Below are 18,449 nucleotides of genomic sequence, written 5' to 3'. Positions count from 1 at the left end.
ATTTGTTGAGTAAATTAATGAACCCCTCACCCACCTTAAACTGAAATCCTGGTGGCAGTTCACTCTCCTCTGCAGGGACGGTGTCATACAGAGCACCATTGGTAGACTCTGCTGAAGTCTCTATTACCACATTTGGGATGATAGTCTTAAACAAAAAGGCAGCTTTTAATATTTTCTAAATCACAATAACACTGACATTCAAGTGTTAATAGACAAAATTAATATGCACTTGTATAGTGCTTAAGTGCTAACTTATCATGTTTAATTAAACATCTAGGTGCTTCACAGCAGCACTAAACAGAACATGACACCAAGATCCAAGATACTGGATCAGGCAAGGCAAATACTGCTTAGTTACAGGTAGGTTTTAAACAATCTTAAAAGTGAGATGGGAGTTAAGGAAGGAATCCCAGAGTTCTAGGCACAGGCAACTCAAGTCACAGCCATCAACACCAAGCAATGGAGGGACAGTTCAGAGATTCAGGGTTATAATAGTTTCAGAAAGATGAGGGCAGAGTTCAATGGAGGGAACAAATACAAGGATAAAAATTTTTTGAAGCAAAGGCATTACTATACTAGTCAAAGTAGGTTGGTGAGCACTGGGCTACAATAAAGGAATGACTTCAGAAAATGGGTCGTTAAGCTCTTTGAGGCGGAAGACTAAAAAAAAAGGAAGTTCTTCCCCCCAACATTCCCTCCCTCTTTCTTTCCTCTAAACTCTGCCATCCCTTGCAATCCAAACACCTGGATACTTAATTGTAGCCTTAAAACTTAGGAACATCTTGATGTGAAGGGAGTTCCAAGCACAAGACCCAGACCATAAAAGGCAGAGTTACAAATGAAGGGCAGATAGAGAGGGATAAAGATTCAGAATCATAAAAGGCATCAATTTCAGTGTCATGGAGGTTTGGGAACCAACAGGATCCTTAAGATGTTGTTTTAGAAAAAAGACATTTGGGATCAAGAGCCAATGGTAGGACCAAGTACAGTTTGCACAGGGGACATACAATTCCCTACATTTATACCAGCATTGGAAGGGCTACCCAGAAAACCATGCAGCAACAAATTTCATGATACCAATCACTACCATTAGGAAAAGAGGAACACCAGATTAGTTTCATCTTCCCAGAATTTCTTAGGTTTTCTACTCTGCGCATTGACTGGTGAGCAAGAAAAAAGTAACAACGTGCAATTAATCACCAAAATCCAATATAGCTGCTCAACTGCATAAGCAAACAAGATAATCTGCTTGGAAGAGAAGGCCAAATGATTGGAGCAAGAAACAAAAATGATTGAAATGCTCAAGCTACCCATTGCCCAGGAAGGAAACTGCTCCACTACCCTCAAGCAAAGGGATAAAGCTACAGGATCAGCCGCAAAGTAACTGAGGCTTTAATGGCCTGTTCCTAGACTCATTGTGCAAGTAAAACAAGGCATCACCGTTGCAGTTTGAGCTTCAGTTTCATTTTCCACAACTTCATTCTTTGGTTCAGCTTCTACCTCCAACTGAAAGAAAAAACAAATTAGAAAAGCAAACCACTAAACGATGCTACAAATCCCTAATTTATAAACATGCTGTTAACTCTGATTGTGAAGAGTGTGTCTTGGTCACTCTTCACTGCTGTATCTCTACATATATTGTCAAAATTTCATAACAGATATAGAGATGCAATCAGGAGGTCACAGACTTCATTATCATTCATGATACTGGGATGTCAGCCTCAAGATCTTCAAACGAGAGTCAGCAGAGGGAGAGGGAGGCATCTGGAAGACAAGTTGATTGCAGGCAGAAAATCTCCTTCCAAGAAAGGAAAGTAAGCTAGGCTGATGCCCCAAAACAGCACCAGGGGAGCACTGCAGTCAGGTGCCACCTTTCAAATGCACAACTAAAATGACACCTTGCTGGCTCTCAAAGGAACATCAGAATGTCAAACACCTGTTCCTCAGGGAGCAGGAAGCTTCCATGTGCTGTCGAATATTTGTTTCATTGAGAGACAAATAAGGTGCAAAACATACTTCAACTAACTGAAACCCAAAGTAACAAACAAGAAATTCTCAGTAGGTCAGGCAGTGTCTGCAGAGAAAAACAAAAGTGCTTTGGGTCATCAGCCATCCATTTGACTTTCATGCAAACTGTTCTCTGCATGGAAAAATTAAAAGTTCCTTTACGCAGTCACTGCCAGACCAACTTGATTTTTTATAAAAAGGTAGGAATTGCTGGAAACAAGTTACTAAATTTCACTCATTCCATGAACATTGCTACCAAGGCAAAGCTTACTGTTCATCCCAATTTGCTAGGTCATTTTGAAGGGAAATTAAAAATTAACCACTTGTTTTATATTTGGAATTACAGATAGGCCAGAGGGGATAGGAATGGCGGACTTCCTTCTCCAGCAAGTCCTCATTAAAACCTAATAATTGCATATTTAATTAATGGAATTTAAATTCACAAGCTGCTGAGGTGGAATTCAAGCTCATGTCTTCACAATAGTACAAGCCTCTGGATAGTAACCACAGTACAATCCCACCCCCCATTTATCTCACTTCTGCTTTTAGCAGGTGTTGTAGCAAGGGCCGCTGGAATGTTCCTTGCATACAGCAGTCCTACACTTCTTAAAAATCAGAGGGAGGTTTTGGTGCAATTTTATAAAACAGTTAGGCCCCAGCTGGAGTGTTGTATGCCGATCTAGTCACCGCACTACAAGAACATGATTGCACTGGAGTGTGTGCAAAAAAAGGCTAGGATGGGGTGTTTGAGTTAAGGAGAGCCTGTTTTCTTTGGAACTGCAGAGGAGGTGGGCCTGATAGGGGCATACAAAATTATGAGAGTCAAAGATACAGTGTTGGAAACCTTTCACCTAGAGCAGAGTTGTCAAAAAAACTGGAGGGCACAGGTTCAGGGCAAGAGGTTTTATGATTTAAGAAAAACATTCACCCAGAGGGGGCCTAAAATCTGGAGCACACTTCAATGTTGATACATTTAATATCTAGAGCACTTGAATGCCAAGGCATACAAGGCTACAGAGATCAGTACCCACAGTTACTCGTTGGTCAGAATAGATGTGGTGCTGCATGACTAAGTTTTAGAAATTTCCAGATCTCAAATGACTGGATTTGCAACTACATTCTTTCACTCTTGCCCAGCAAATACATCTGGGAAAATGTGTTTAAAGGACATCCAGCAAGTCTTTCAAATCCTTGGCTTGGGTGCATTTGGCAAAATGGCCTCCTACTGCAGGATCCTGTTTTGTCATCTGGCACCCAAACCAATCACATATCAATCACTACCATTAAAATGGGAGGGACAGGAAGAAACTTTCTTTGGTAACTCAGCATTTTTAAAACACTGGCCATCCATGGCTACCTCCTACCCTTGATAGTTCATGGCACCAAAGAATTAACAAGTCTTGTAATTAGATGGAGGTGGAACCAGTTGAAGCATCATTCTCAAAAGCTAACGTTCAGCAACATTCTCCACAGAACGATCACATGATCTGTTCCTGTGTTTGCCACTGCCCATCACCTCAGGACCTACAGTGTATTTCAATCTGAGGCTCCAATCAGATGTATAATAATACTACTTAACAGGAAGCCAAAAAGTGTTCAATACAAGCCACAGGTGTTGTCAGTTTTCCAAGGATCTGGATAAATTTCAAGTTAACTCAGAAATGCACAAGGATGACCAGAGAGCTAGTAGGTCAATTACCAAATGTCCTTCTATGGGGAGCACACACAGATAATCGGCATTTTTTAATCCCCATAATGGAGAAACACCATTTATAGAAAACAAAGTAAAATAACAAGATGAAGATCCATGGGGTTCACAGTAAGAGTACATAAATCAAAAATCTCAGGCTCCTACAGCAACAGATCCAGCGCTGATTTCCGCTCCTTTCTCTGCAACTTCACTGTTGACATTCGCTTCTTCCACTGTCTGCAAGAGAATTAAAAATAATTTGTTCAACTGAAAATCAGAACTGCATCATGGCCAGAAATGACATTGAAGTCTCCCCTGCACTCCAAAATCACATCCAGTACATAAACTGGATGCCAGTTCTATATATCAAGGGTTATTATAAGAGTCACATTCCCTTCACCCGAGAAGATTTTGCATTTGTTTTCCCCAGACACAGCAATACACATTCATGCACTTAACAAAAATTCCCTTTATAAGGACAAGATGGAAGTGGTCAGAAACAAATGGCAAGTACCCAAAGACTTCTCTTGTGACACTGGATAAGATCATTCTGTATTGAATATACAGCACAGACTATTCAGCCCATAAGCCACTTGTTGATATTCCATATACTCAATTCCGTCAACAGATCCTGACAATTATTTCTCTCGAATAACTTCTCATTAGAGGTATCTATTGTATTCACAGCAATACTCTGCAAGAATAAACTACCAAATTTCCTTTAGTATTTTTTGGAAATTACATGCATTAGGTTTGGTTTCTCTTGCTAATGGGAGGATCTACGAAATCATTGGCTAAATCACAGGCTGTGGCCAGCAATTATGAACTGCAGGTGTTTAGTCATGTTCCTGCTCTGGTCTGCAACTTACTAAATGATAAATACTGCCATTCTACTATAGAGGCCAGTAGCAGAGCCTGGTCTTGCTTGAATTCCTCAGCAGTATACTGAGTGTTCTCTGCAATCCTACACCAGTCAGAAACTGCATTGGAGCATCACATTGGAGAATTTGAGTCTTAGGGTGGGGATCAAGTTAGGGTTAGTTTTACTTTTCTCAGCAAAATGATTAGAACTACTAAACTATTTAAGTTCCTCAAACTCAGATTTAAAATTAAAAATAGCCTCAGATTTTGATAGGAGAAAGTCTGAAAGGAAGCAAAACTGGATTGGAGCCATCAGGGTTTCAAACAGGGCAGGGCCTCAGTAGTCAATAAGTTCTGCTCACTAGGAAAGATGTGGAGAGGCAACTCCATCACAAAAAAAAGGTTTTAGGTGTTTTGAAAAGTAATAAAAGAAACATCCCTTAAGATCCACTCAAAAGGATCTTTGCAAAATAGAACTCTGGGCATTAATATTCCGTAATACTAAAAATGTTTGAAGAATGCTTTCTAAAACATTAGACAAGAACAATGGTAACTTGGAGATAGAGAACTCAGATTAAAATAAATATGCAGGATGGGGAAGGAAGGGGAGTGAGGAGGAAAGGAGAACAAAAGGGAAGAGGAACTAAGCAACCAGTTTAAGGGAAACAAGGATAGGCATTATGCAATCATATATGCAGCCAAAATTTAAAACCTTTACCATTCAGGTATAGTCAAACACTTGGAATGTTGATTAGAGCATTAAAATGTAGGATATTGTGGAATGGAGGAGCTGTCTTATTTTGCATGATTAAAAATAACAGCCTGTAGAAAATTGTCATCCATGAGGTTGCCAGCCAAAAATGCAAATTGATTAAAATGCAATTATAACACTACAAACTGGATTTTCCATAGCATGCTCAAACCTGTCTTGTGAAGTCTGATACCAGTCTTCTTTTTGGGTTCATTTACAAATGTACAGTGCCAGGAAGGAGGGCAGGGCTTGTATTTAGTCAGATTGTTTTTTTTTTACCTTTGAAGCATTTCTGTCCTTCGGCTAAAACGCAAGATATGGTCACATGGTATACCAATCAGTCCACACCCAAAGTAAAGGAAGTTATCAACAGTACTATCACAAAGCAGTTATGCTCCATGAATTCTGCCATGACTAAATCAACGCCAGATTCTACTCATCCACAGTTGTATGACAACGAATTCCAAAAGTTAAACAGAAATGACCAACCTTAATATCCGGTTATTTTATACTTGCATTAAAACTAGGTAGAGGATAGGACCACTCAAGGATAAAGGAGGAAATTTATGCTTGGAATCAGAGGATGTGGATGAGGTACTAAATGAGTGCTTTGTGCCAGTATTCAAAGAGAAGGACATGGAGGATAGCAAGATCAGTGTGATGTTCAGGGCAAGTTTTTTTTGGGTTGCTAGGGGTTGTGGTGAAAGCAGATACAATAGTGGCATTAAGAGACCGTTGGACAGAATGGAGGGAAATGGATCATGTATAGGCAAAAGATTTAGTTTATTTCAGAATCATGTTCAAGGCAGACATTGTGTGCTGAAGGGCCTGTTCCTGTGCTGCACTGTTCTGGACTGAACTTGACTGAGGGGACCCTTGGTAAAATTTAAAGTCAATAGGAATTGAAGTTAAAAAACACATTGGCTGGAGTCAGAAAAGACTGTTTGTCTTTGCAGTGCATTAATGATCTCAGCCAGCATCTTAGGCCCAACCATGCTTCAGTGGCCTAGGCTCTCATGACATCAGGCGAGATATAAGGATGTTCAATTATCGCAGTGTTCAGTTGCATTTGCAACTTCAGCCCAAGTGGTGAGTGTTGAACCACAGCAAGACAAAAAACATCAGCTTTGGGCTGCTCCTTGAATGTTAATTGGCACTCTAGTGACTGATAATGAACAATGCCAAAGAATTTGTTCATCCCATCCAATATTGATAGCATATTCAATGCTATTGAATATCCAGGGGTGCATCAGGGCATGGGAATGGTAAGCACAAACAAAACCTCAATTCATTCTAGTCAGTGCAGGTCTAGACCAAGGCTGGTATTCTGCAACAAGTTGGAGTATCAGCACAAACAGTCCTTTTGGCCCTACTCAGCCCTTCTGACCATGCTGCCCACCAAACTTACCCCATTTGCCACATTTGGGGCATATCCCTCTATACCCTTCCTATCCATGTATTATCTGAATGTCTTTTGAATATTGTTACTACACCTACCTCAACCACTGGCAGCTCATTCAATATACACACCACCCTCTGCATGAAGTTGCTGCCCCGCAGGTCCCTTTTAAATCTTTCACCTCTCACCTTAAACCAATGCCCTCTAGTTTTAAACTCCTTTTCCCGGGGGGGGGGGGGGGGGATCATGTGCATTCACCCCAAGTCCCTCATGATTTTATCCACCTCTAAGATCACCCTTCATTCTCCTACATTCCAAGGAATAACGTCCCAGCCTGCCCAACCTCTCCCTATAACTCAGGCCCTCAAGTCCTGGCAGCATCCTCGTAAATCTTCTCTGCACTCTTTCCAGTTTAATAATGTCTTTCCTATAACAGGGAAACCAAAACTGTACACAATACCCCAGGTGCAGCCTCAACACAAACACACCAAGTCCTATACTCAATGCCAAGTGATGAAGGCCAGAGTGCCCAACACCTTCACCATCTACCTGTGATGGTGCTTTCAGCAAACTATGTACCCACACTCCTAGGTCCCTGTTTCATAATTTCCCAGGGCCCTACCATTCACTGTACAAGTCCTACCCTGATCTGACTTTCCCAAATGCAACACTCTGCACTAATCTGAATTGAAAGCCATTTGCTAATCCTAGGCTAAGCAAGTAGGCCAATCAAGATCCCCTGTAATTTTTGATAACCTTCATCTACAATACCTCCTAATTTAGTATCATCTTCAAACTTACTAACCATGCCTTGTACATCCAATTTATATAAATTGGAAAGGTCCTAGCACCAATCCCTGTGCAAACCACAAGCGACAGGCCTCCAGTCTGAGAAACAACTTTTGACCATTATTCTACATCCCACTATCAAGCCAATTATGAATCCAATTAGCTCGCCCAGGATCCCATGCAATCCAACCTTCCAGACTAACCTGCCATGCAGGGCCTTGTCAAAGGCCTCGCTAAAGTCCACACAGACAGTGTCCTCATCTATTCTCTTGACTACCTCTTTGAAAAGCTCAGATTTATCAGACACTTTCCCCACGCACAAAACTGTGCTATCCCCAATTTGACCTTGTCTGTCCAAAAGTTGAAAGATTCTATCCCTCAGAATCCCCTCGAGTAACCTACCCGCCACTGATGTCAAACACACCAGCCCATAGTTCCCTGGCTTGTTTTTGTTACTCTTCTTAAATAACAGGACAACATTAGCTACCCTCCAGTCTTCCAGAACTTCAAGCTCACCTTCCAACTCCAAATCCATTCCAACAACCTACAAGGTACAAGTCAGTATCACTTGGAATATTCTCCACTTGCCTGGATGTGCCACTTCAACAGTAAAGGAACTCATCATTACTCAGGACAGAGATCATGGAAAGTAAGCAGTATGCACAACTTAGGACAGGCGAAGTCCTGGAGATTCAGTCCCAGTGCTGTCCCCACAAAATCCTCAATCCACTAGCAGAACAAACCCATGCCAATATCCACTCAGGCCAACACCTCTATCCTAGTAAATGGCAGACAAAGGCTCAGAGGTCTACTCCTTTTCCTTCATTGTTAAACTTTCTCAGTGTAATCCAGTACATTCCCATTCCAAGTATTGCCTTTGCAAATTCATTTGCAATCTTGAGCACTTCAGTGAATCAGTTTTTAAAAAATATATATGTACATCGTAACATATGCCGAGACTTGGAATATCCATATTGCTCTATCCAGTTGATTGTTTATGCATCCTAGTACTAGTAGATTAAAATTTCCATCCAGCACATAACATTCCTCTAAAGGATAGCAATCTGGAATATTTACACATCCAATGATATCCAGTTAAAAAACAAGTCCACACCTCATTTCCCAGAATATTTGCAAACAGGCACATTCATGTCCAGCCCCTTATGCAGAATTGCAGGTTATGCAGCAGATGGTTTGTAAAATATTTTGCACACAAAAAAAATCAATCCTTGACCAGAAACTAGCTCACCTGGCTCAAAGTAATGGCTGGCAGCACAAATCACATAAACCAATTGATGAGATTTTCCCTTTCCCCCTGAAAGTTCAGGCAGATATTGAAGCCCATTGGGGAAGTAAATGGAGTGTGTGCAAAATCCATCCCTGATCACAGATGAAAGTTTGCTTTCGAGTTTGGAGACTCGAGTGGGGGTTGGTAGGGAATGCGCACCACCTAACCTCCAGTCTGCATTCCATGCGTCAATCTTACTCTGGAGGATAAATGTGCAGCAGGTGCAATGGACTGGTGTTTGGAGGTCAGATCAGGCAAGCAGCCAAGATGTTGCCTCAGAGTACGTTTAAAGGCAATGACGCTAGATGTTGCCAGAATGACCAAGATAGAAATGTGATCATGGCAGCAAGGGCGCAAGCATGGCCAACATGTGAGCAAACTGGTGTGTTGCAACAGAAACTGATGAATGCATTTAGTACAAACATCTTGTTTAAATATTACAATGTAGAGCAAATAAAGCCATTATTATTTACTCACAATTTAAAGACCTCAACTTTGGCAGAGCTGGATCCAACACAAATACCAGGCAAAGGTACACTGCAATGTGTTGCCCTGGTTGCATATTATCATGCTTGTTATTTTTGAACTGTGCTCTCAGCCTCTAGATGGCTCTGTTGAGCGAGTAGCAGAATAACTAGCAATGATTCACACACAATCTGCTGGAGGAACTCAAGTTGAGCAGCATTGCTAGTGCTAGACCCACTGAGTTCCACCAGCAGATTGTTTGTTGCTCTAGATTCCAGCATCTGCACTTTTCTCTCCAAGAATGATTCACACTATGGAGAACAGATCCAGCACTAAACTGATTTTGACATTATGCCAAGGATCAGCAAGGCTACTGAGACAAAGCAGTGGCAATCACAAACCTACCACCACTCTTACTCTTCCTACTCAACCTAACCATCTTGCAAGGAGCATTGATTATGATCAGTACCGCAAAAAAAAGTTTCAAGGACAATTACTGGCAATGCAAATCTTTTGGGATTACAGAACTCAGTTTAACATGTTGAATAAACATTAGTTATTATGACAATGGCCAAAAACACACCTGTGAATGCAAAGTTATAAACAAATGCAGATTAAAATGCAGACCAATTACTGCTCGGAGAAAACTATCAAAAAAGTTTCAAACAAAGTTGAAGTTTTAAAGTCTCTTGCACGTTTCAGAAAAAGGGCAAAAATTATGACATATTTTGAAGCACAGTCACATAGGAAGCATGGTCACAAGTTTCCACAAACAGGAAGGTGATAATGACCAACTGCATTGTGGTTTAAGGGACCAATATTGGCCTAGACAAGGCAGCATAGCTTTTCTGATGATGTGTCTCAGACCCTAAACGTTAACTCAGCATCTTTCCACAGATGTTGTGTGATGTTATATTAACAGCAAATGCAGTTTTTTTTGATTGCATAACTCTTCAGGAGAATAGCATGGAAACATGTCTGAGAACAGATGAAGCTTCAGCTTAACATCTGTAAAACAGCACATCTGACCAAAAAACAGACGCTGCGCTGTTGTCAGCTTGGATGTTTGTGCTGAAGTCTCTGGAGTGGGATTCAAGCACATGATCCTGACTCAGCAATAGCAATAACCACTGATCCACAACTTGTATTACAGAAACTTATCCTTTTCCAGCTGTAACTGGAATCAGCCCAATCATGAAGCATAATAGCATACAAGAAATTCACTTTCACATAGTACTATCGCAGAACTGTCAGGACCTTGTAGAGATGCAACAGAGCCATTTAGCCCATCATTCAGATCTCATAAATGGGTATGTTTGAAGGACAGTGAAGGAGGAGATGTTTGCACAAAAGTCAGCCAGTACCAGTACATGATTGCAACTTAGCTTGATTTTATTTGGGGCGGGGGGGGGGGAGATCAGCAGGGAAAACTTGATTGAGATGCCTGCTAGAAATGTAATTTCCATGTCAATTTCAGCACAGTAGTGTAGCGGTTAGTCTAATGCTATTACAGTGCCAGCAACCCAGGCTCAATTCCAGCCACTGTCTGTAAGGAGTTCTCCCAGTGTCTGCGTAGGTCTCCTCCCACATTCCAAAAGACGTACAGGTTAGAAGTTGCGGGCATGCTACGTTAGCACCGGAAGCATGGCAACACTTGCGGGCTGCCCCCAGAACACTGTAAAAGATGCATTTCACTGTGTTTTGATGTACATGTGACTAATAAAGAAATCTCATCTAATTTCAATTCACTCAACAGCAAACTAGGATACGGAAGGGTGTTACCTCAGTACTGCAGGATCACTACTACAGAAGAACCCTAGCTACCACTGTCTTTGAGATTACAAACTGCCGTCAAATGTTGTAGGTCTGGGTAAAAAGACTGCTTTGTTGATAAAGTGCTTCCAATATGACATGAACACATTTGGAATCCAGCCATTAGGACGGCAATATTTTACATCACATTTTGGTGGGTCCCTGGGATTTGCCAGAGAATGAGGGTGGGGTCATTGCCTGCCTCATATGGCCACTACCATCTAGAGTAGCAAGGCCCACCCACTGGAGGGATACTTGGGACCGGTGCATGGGACCACACTTCTCTTGCTTGGCAGTTGGGAGTGATATCACTGCTTTGGTTGGCCTGGGAAAAGGGTGATGTGGAAAGGGAAGGTAACTGGTAGGGAGCAACGTCAGCTCAGGAGGGGGTGGAGATGAAGTGGTCCACTGCCAACAGTCAGAAATGAAATGTCCAGGTAATAGTTCAAAGGAGCAGCAAATAAGGAAAGAGGTGTGCACAAGAACACGTGCACACATTGTCAGTGGGCACACAGATGCTATATATAATCCTAAACAGATTCCCCAACAATTTTAAAAGAAGCTGAGAACCTCTAAAAATAAGCAGTGATAGTGCAGGCATCAAATAGCCACTTCCTTCATTTAAGATCTTGGCCATCTTTTACCACTGTGGCACTTTCTACCATATTCCTCAATTTTGGACATCTATTTGGAAATGTTTGATAACAGATTGCATTGTTAGCACAGTAATAATTAAATCACTGAAAAGTTGAAGGAACCAGTAATTTATGACCCAGAACAAGTTTGAGGAACAGTCATTGAATATAAGTTTTGTTTTGAGAAGACATCAAGCACAGCTTTTGGGTCCTGATAGGAAAGTTTAAAATCCATGCATTGTATTGTTAAATTATTCAAAATATGGTTGTCACTACCTCAAACAGCATTTATTCTCCTTCCTTACTGGCTGCTCAATAATTTGCTGGGCCAGTTCAGAGAGCAGATAAATGTCAACCACACTATGGATCTGAAGTCACTAAGCAAGGACTGCAGATTCAGGGAAGGATGTTAGTGAATCAGATGATGATACAAGTTTCATGGTCACCATAACTAAGACCAAATAGGATAATGGCTAGTTACGCCTGATGTTGTGACAATTGAGACCCTGGTCAAACTATTACTTTCTATTTCAACAAATCGGTGCTGTTTTTTTTAAATATATAAAAAGCTAACACGAATGATCTGTACAAGAATGTAAAGGCTTGCACTGTTTTATAATTGTATATAGTTTGTCTTTTATTAGTAATAAAGTTTATTTTGGACTAAAAAATTTTCAGGATGAAATCTTCAGGTGACATCTACTCTCTGGCTGAGAAGTGGACTGGTTAGGCGATTTGAAATTCAAACAGAGGCAAGGATTTCTGCTCTTGAAATCATGCTAAAGACAGACTAGTTTTACCAAACCAATTCCCTAAATGTCAAAAACTCAGTCTACATTTCATTGTTCAGACCTCTGAACACTGATCCTGTTACTTCATCAGTACGCAGCCTTTTCCATTACAGCATCGGAGCTGTGCCTTTAAGGTGCAATTTTAGGACACTGAAATACTGGCAATGCATTATTGATAGTCTGAGGAGATGCATCAAGCACAGCCAGCTCCAAGAGGGTCTCACCAATACATTCTTCAATCTGTGTGCAATATAGATTGTTAGAGACTTCCAGTTAGTCCATTGTTAGACTTCCAGTTTTCCTGGTCTTTTATCAGCCTTGCAAATTTCTTTCCTTGTACAGACCCAATTTCCTTTTGAAAGGCACAAATGAAACCGCTTCAACTACTTTTGAATAGTGCATTCCAGATTATATTACAGGAAAAGATTCTAACCCCTCCTCATTTGTGTCAAGTTGATGCCCTCTAGTTACTGACTTTCCCCACAAATGGAAACATTTTACTCTTCACCATCCACCCAAAAGCTCCTCAATTAAACTCTTCAAGATGGTAATCAATCTGTTCCAGATTTGTTATTGCCAGACTTAGTTTTTAAAGTGTGTAGTTTGGCCTCCCTTACCAACCTCAAATAGAGACATTAAACCATGATTCTTTGGAAAAGTTGAGCATCAGGTCCTTGCAAAACAGCCTGCAGTGTTCATATTTTATTGATTCATTCTAGACTGCACCCTACATGGAGAGAGTTCCCAGGCCCAGTCGACTCACTGCAGAGGGCCACAATGCACATGAAAGCTTGTATCCAGAGTCATGCAGCACAGAAACAAGCATTTCGGCTCACTGATTATCAAGCACATATTCATCATTTTGTTCACCCCACATTCCCATCAACTGTCCTAAATTCTACCACTCACTGGGGGCAATTAACCCATCAATGATATCTCTGGGCTGGGAGAGAAAATCTGTGTACCCAGGGGAGAACACACGCTCCGCACAAACAGCAGAGGACAGGATTGAATCTAGGTTGATAGAGCTACTGCCTTACTACCTGCGCCATTCTGCTGTGGCATCTTTGACAGGCTTGACAATCATACTGTTAGTTGGTATAGCAGTGCACAATAGTGATACCCTTGCCTTGAGTTCTCAGCTGGATTGCCGACAGATAAATGAGGGCACCTGTACAAGTCAAGTGGCAGGAGGGGTTAATCAGTCCAGAGGCAATACTGTGTTAAAAATGACTAATGTTTGATTTTTTGTTCTAAATTTACTTAAGCTTGGGTACAGTGGCACAGATTTATTTGGGCAGCCTTCTACCTTAGTTTAAATCAGAAGGATTTGATTTACTTTCATAAATTTTCACCAGTCATTAAATTTGCAGAGGGGGATAATCTTATTTTTCCCCACTGCAAGTGAGACTCATTTATTCGAACCTTTCATGATGCGCCAAGTGCTTTACAGTCAATGAAAATTTTGGAATGCATAATGAGCTAAATACCTTTTAAACCGCCAGGAACCCAACTTCAAAAAGGGAACAAAATGAACATGCAAGAGTGTAAATGAAGCATGTTTACGGGCAAACAAAAATTTCCATCAAGTTACCAAAACGTCATACAAATTGCAGCCTTCACATCCAAAATGTTTTATGGGTACACAAGAAAATTGAAGCAACTGGGTAGCAAAATGAAAAATCCAAAATGCTAATCAAATAGTTTGCAATATATGCATCCAGTGAACTTAAATACGATCTCTAGAATTGCACCCAATTTTGATTTTGAGGTTCCAAAAGATACTGCTGGAAAAAATACAGACCATTTCTTTCCACAAGATGCTGTGGTCATTGGTGGTTCCTACATGTCATTGAGCCAAGTGGCTTGCTGGGGCATTCCCAGGGGCAATTAAGATTCAGCCAAATTGTGGATTGTGAATTTAGATCAGTCTGGTTTTATGACTCAATCCTGAAGAACAGCAGTCAGATTTTATTTTAAACTATCCAATTGTTTAATTATCTTTATTACTTGCAGCAACCTTTTATCCTGGAAGTTTATTTAGTTAGCCAAGTGTCTTCAAATATCAGAGGGATTTAAACTCTAGTCCTCAGATCACTGATCCAGGCTTCTGGATTACTCGCCCAATAGCAATACCTTGGTCTCAAGTACAGCAGCAAGTGCTTATTGTAACATGAAGTTGGCACACTCAACATCCATTCACATGCAAACCCTTCATGTTTGTCCTAGAAAATCTGAGTATTAAGACTGAGAACATTTTCAATAGGAAAATGGGAGCACTGAAAAAAGCCTTTTCACAAAATTCAGTTGTGGCAGAACATTGGTGCTGCAGCTGTCACAGTTACAGCAACCCAGGCTCAATCCCAACTCCAGTGCTGCGAGGTTTGCACATTTTCTGTAAACATGTCCCTTCCTCCCAGTGCTGAGTTTTCCCGAAGGCACATCAGATGTTAGGTTAGTTGGCTAACTGTATATTTGCCCCTAATACAGGTGGGTGGCAAGAGAATGGGGGCAGGGGCAAACAATGGACAGGCAAAGTTGATCGCAGGGAAATGGCAGATATTATATTGGTCCCAAGAGGCTGAATAGACTCAAAGGGCTGAATGGTCTCTTGCCATAAGAAATACAGGATTAAAACATAAGACACTGCAGATAATGTACACTTCCACTTTTTAAAATTGTACCCACTCATGCCAAAGTAGTTCATTTGCAGCAAGTTGACAGTATTGGAAATTGCATGCACATCTTCACCCATACAGCCAACTGTTCACACTTACTTCAGCAGCAACAGTTCCCTTCTCTTCAAGCAGAATGGGCTGGGCTGACCAGTCCACTGCAAAAGTGCTCTGACTAAAACCATCCCCAATAGCCAAGTTTGGAGAGTGGTCCATAGACATGCTGTTAGGTGCATTCCCTTCAGGCTGTACAATGCAGCAAGGAGAAAAATAGGATAAAGAAGCTCAGTAAAACAACAGGCATAAAGTCAAGAGACGCACAGAATCGAAGAGCAGCAGGACTTACCTCTAAAGACAAGAGTCCAATTAACAAACTGCTCCAATAAGTATACTTTCTAGTCTCATTCCCTATTCAAGATCTTGACTGCAAGTTTTGAACAAATTATATCTGGCTCTTGGCAATCAACTACCTGATGAAGGGCCTCGGCCCGAAACGTTGACTGTTCATTTCCCTCCATAGATGCTGCCCAACCCGAGTTCCTCCAACATTTTGTGCACGAAAATATAGAGTCATACATCAGCCACGATCGCATTAAATGGGAGAAACAGGCATCAGGAGTCAAATACAAAAATTCCAGAAACAAGGAGCATGTGTGAAGAGAAACAGTCAATATTTCAGCTCAAGTATTCATCAGAACAGGTGGTGAGGAAACAAGATGGAGGGCAGAGTGAATGGGGAGTGGGGGGAGGCAGAGGCCTGTGGCGTTAAAAATCAGGGTAATATTAAAAGATTCAGGGCTGCAACTTCCTCTGATAGTAAAGTGAGCAGTTTAAGCTTGTTAGACATCAATGGAGCATTGCAGAGGCCATAAATGTGTCAAAGCGGAGTGGGACAGGGAATTAAAGTGACTGGAAACAGTGTCATAATAGGTTGACTGGAAGGTGTTCTGCCAAGCAGTCACCCAATCATGTTTGGTATCTCAATTTAGAGACCACCACATTGAGGATCAAATGCAATGCATTGTATTGGAAGAAATGCAATTGCTTCTGCTCTAAAGACTGTTGGATGGCAGGAAGAGTAAAGGAGAGGTATTTTAACTCCCAGCTACATGTCAAACTGCTGGCAGTTAGAATATGGCAAATTGCTGTGAAATTGGAGATAGAAAAGCAAAATTTGAGGGGGGCAAGGGAGGAGGTTGGGAGTGGAAAATAGTCCCTTTTGACCACTGGAAGACTGCTAGTTTTTGCTTCTAAATATTACCTTAATTACAATTTTGGCCTGCACCCACAGATATTATCCATCCCCCACCTGTGCATCTTAAAACATGTTTACTTTCTAATTAAGTGACCCGAAATGCATGACTCTTGCCCCATGGATGCTGCCTGACCTGCTGAGTTCCTCCAGCACTTTTAGTGTATTGCTCCAGATTCCAGCATCTGCAGAATTTGTTGTCTCTCCATTCTACATGGATGAAATGCCTTTTCTAGTATCACACCCAATGATTTGCTAATTAAACATCAATGGGACTGGAATGACTCATCTGCATTTAATTTATGGGCTGCACTGGTTATCTGAACCAAGCCTAAAGGCATTAAAACTTGATTCCCATTGCAAACAGTAAATGATTTCAATTGTAACTGAACCCCAAAGGGTAGTTCACTTTTTGAATTTGGTTTAGCTGTAAGCAGGGGACAGGTTCACGTGCATAGGCTAAGCTGTGGGGGACCTTGCCCAAGTCATTTGTAGGAGCAGGGTACAAAGTACTAACCCTTTAGAATTTGTTAGTTCACACAAGAGGCTGTTATTTTAAATTTGCTGTTATGAGGAATCTACTAAACTTTGTCCCATTATGGAACAATGCACATCAGGTTATAGTTGCATCAATTTTGAAGCAGTTCATGCATGCAATGGGTGCCGCATTCTGATAAACCGATGTATTCTGTTTGAGAGATCCTATTTCACTCAGTTACACAAGGTGACAGTTTAAACAATGCAACTAACATGAGACAGCTTTGTGACTTATGACAAGTGTTAAGATTTGCATTTATACTAAATTTAAATGACATCTTCAAAAAAAAGACAGCAATACATCTAATTAAACTACAAACCAGTTACAACCAATAAGCGGATATCCAATTAGATTTTCTGCAGCAGATACTGTGCAACACTAGCAGTGAAGCCACAACTTACAAGTACCCAGGTTGTTCACAGAAGCTCCAAGGAACTGTTTTAAGTGTCATCTCCAGAATCATACAATAATGTTGTGATAAATGAAGGAATCCCCATGTGCATTTTTAAAACAAATGCATCATTCAAAGATTACGTTTCCCAACATGGTTCCTAAAGCAAATCCAAAAGAGGTTCTCATCTCAAGTCCCAAATTGTAGAGCCAGGAATCTTCAGTCAGCTACTTAATTTTGCCTGATACTGAAGCAAAAAAGCTGTCCATAATTCAACAACAACATTTTACTCCAAGGAGACAATCCCCACGTTGCAAATTGAATAGCAAAGGAATTTCAAATACACAAACACAGACAAGACAAACAGGGATAACATTGACTAATGTACGCGAGACTTAGCTTTAATGCAAAGCATGGTGTACGAGCTCAGGATTCTAGCTGGAAAAGGAGGGATACAGAAACTTTACACAAAGGAGAACAATGGACAAGGGTAGCACTTAACCTCTCCAAAGCTGAAGTGACAGGTGCTGCTCAAAAGCAGTGAATCTAAAAACTAAGCAAATTAAAGACGTGGGCATCAAGCAGACAAAAAGTCTTGTGCATGCTGGTGTTTTAAGAGTAACTATTTATATTGCTTACCTCCCACAAATCCCAAGGTAAAGTCTAGCATGTTGAATAAAAAAACAAAACATGTGAATTGAGAAGGCACTTTACGCAAATACCTTTTTCACCTTAGTGGAATATTTCAAATGACAATGTTAGTTATTAAAACCTGGTGCTGTGGATAGCTGGCAAACTTTTTCCACCACTGTCAACAAATCAAATTCTTATCCTCACTCTCAGGTGTATTTATTCATCCAACACTAAAGAGAAAAATTGTGCAAGGCTATGGGAAAAGCCTGGAATGGAGGGGAAAAATGAGATTGCTCTTCAGAATCAATGTGCTAAATACATCCCTGTACAATTTTCTGCAGGATACAATAGCTTGCTCCAACTACCAGGATAATGTTAGGGCCATCAAGGGAGATCAGATTTTAAAAAAAAATCACCATATGGCAGGCTTTCAATTAGCCACTTCACTCCTGATTGAAGAACAGGTCAAGTG

The 18,449-nt window shown here is 40.9% G+C and overlaps 1 protein-coding gene across 7 annotated transcripts in view; it reads right to left on the bottom strand.

Annotated features, from left to right (window-relative positions):
* Positions 1–18,449, bottom strand: part of LOC127568244 (myc box-dependent-interacting protein 1) — a 124,181-nt gene that overhangs the window by 6,781 nt on the left and 98,951 nt on the right. For 3 of the 7 annotated variants that reach the window (XM_052011781.1, XM_052011775.1, XM_052011790.1), the window contains 5 exons: positions 17,984–18,007; positions 15,266–15,409; positions 3,863–3,934; positions 1,441–1,506; positions 35–145 (listed from right to left, as the gene is read on the bottom strand). In XM_052011781.1, coding sequence (XP_051867741.1) covers positions 35–145; positions 1,441–1,506; positions 3,863–3,934; positions 15,266–15,409; positions 17,984–18,007 — 417 coding nt within the window. The remainder of the gene's footprint in view (positions 1–34; positions 146–1,440; positions 1,507–3,862; positions 3,935–15,265; positions 15,410–17,983; positions 18,008–18,449) is intronic. The other 4 variants (XM_052011807.1, XM_052011825.1, XM_052011816.1 and 1 more) reach the window with 2 other exon arrangements.

This window comes from Pristis pectinata, chromosome 1 (genome assembly GCF_009764475.1).
Source record: "Pristis pectinata isolate sPriPec2 chromosome 1, sPriPec2.1.pri, whole genome shotgun sequence".
Taxonomy (NCBI): Eukaryota; Metazoa; Chordata; class Chondrichthyes; order Rhinopristiformes; family Pristidae; genus Pristis; species Pristis pectinata.
This window is presented reverse-complemented; position numbering and strand designations above follow the sequence as displayed.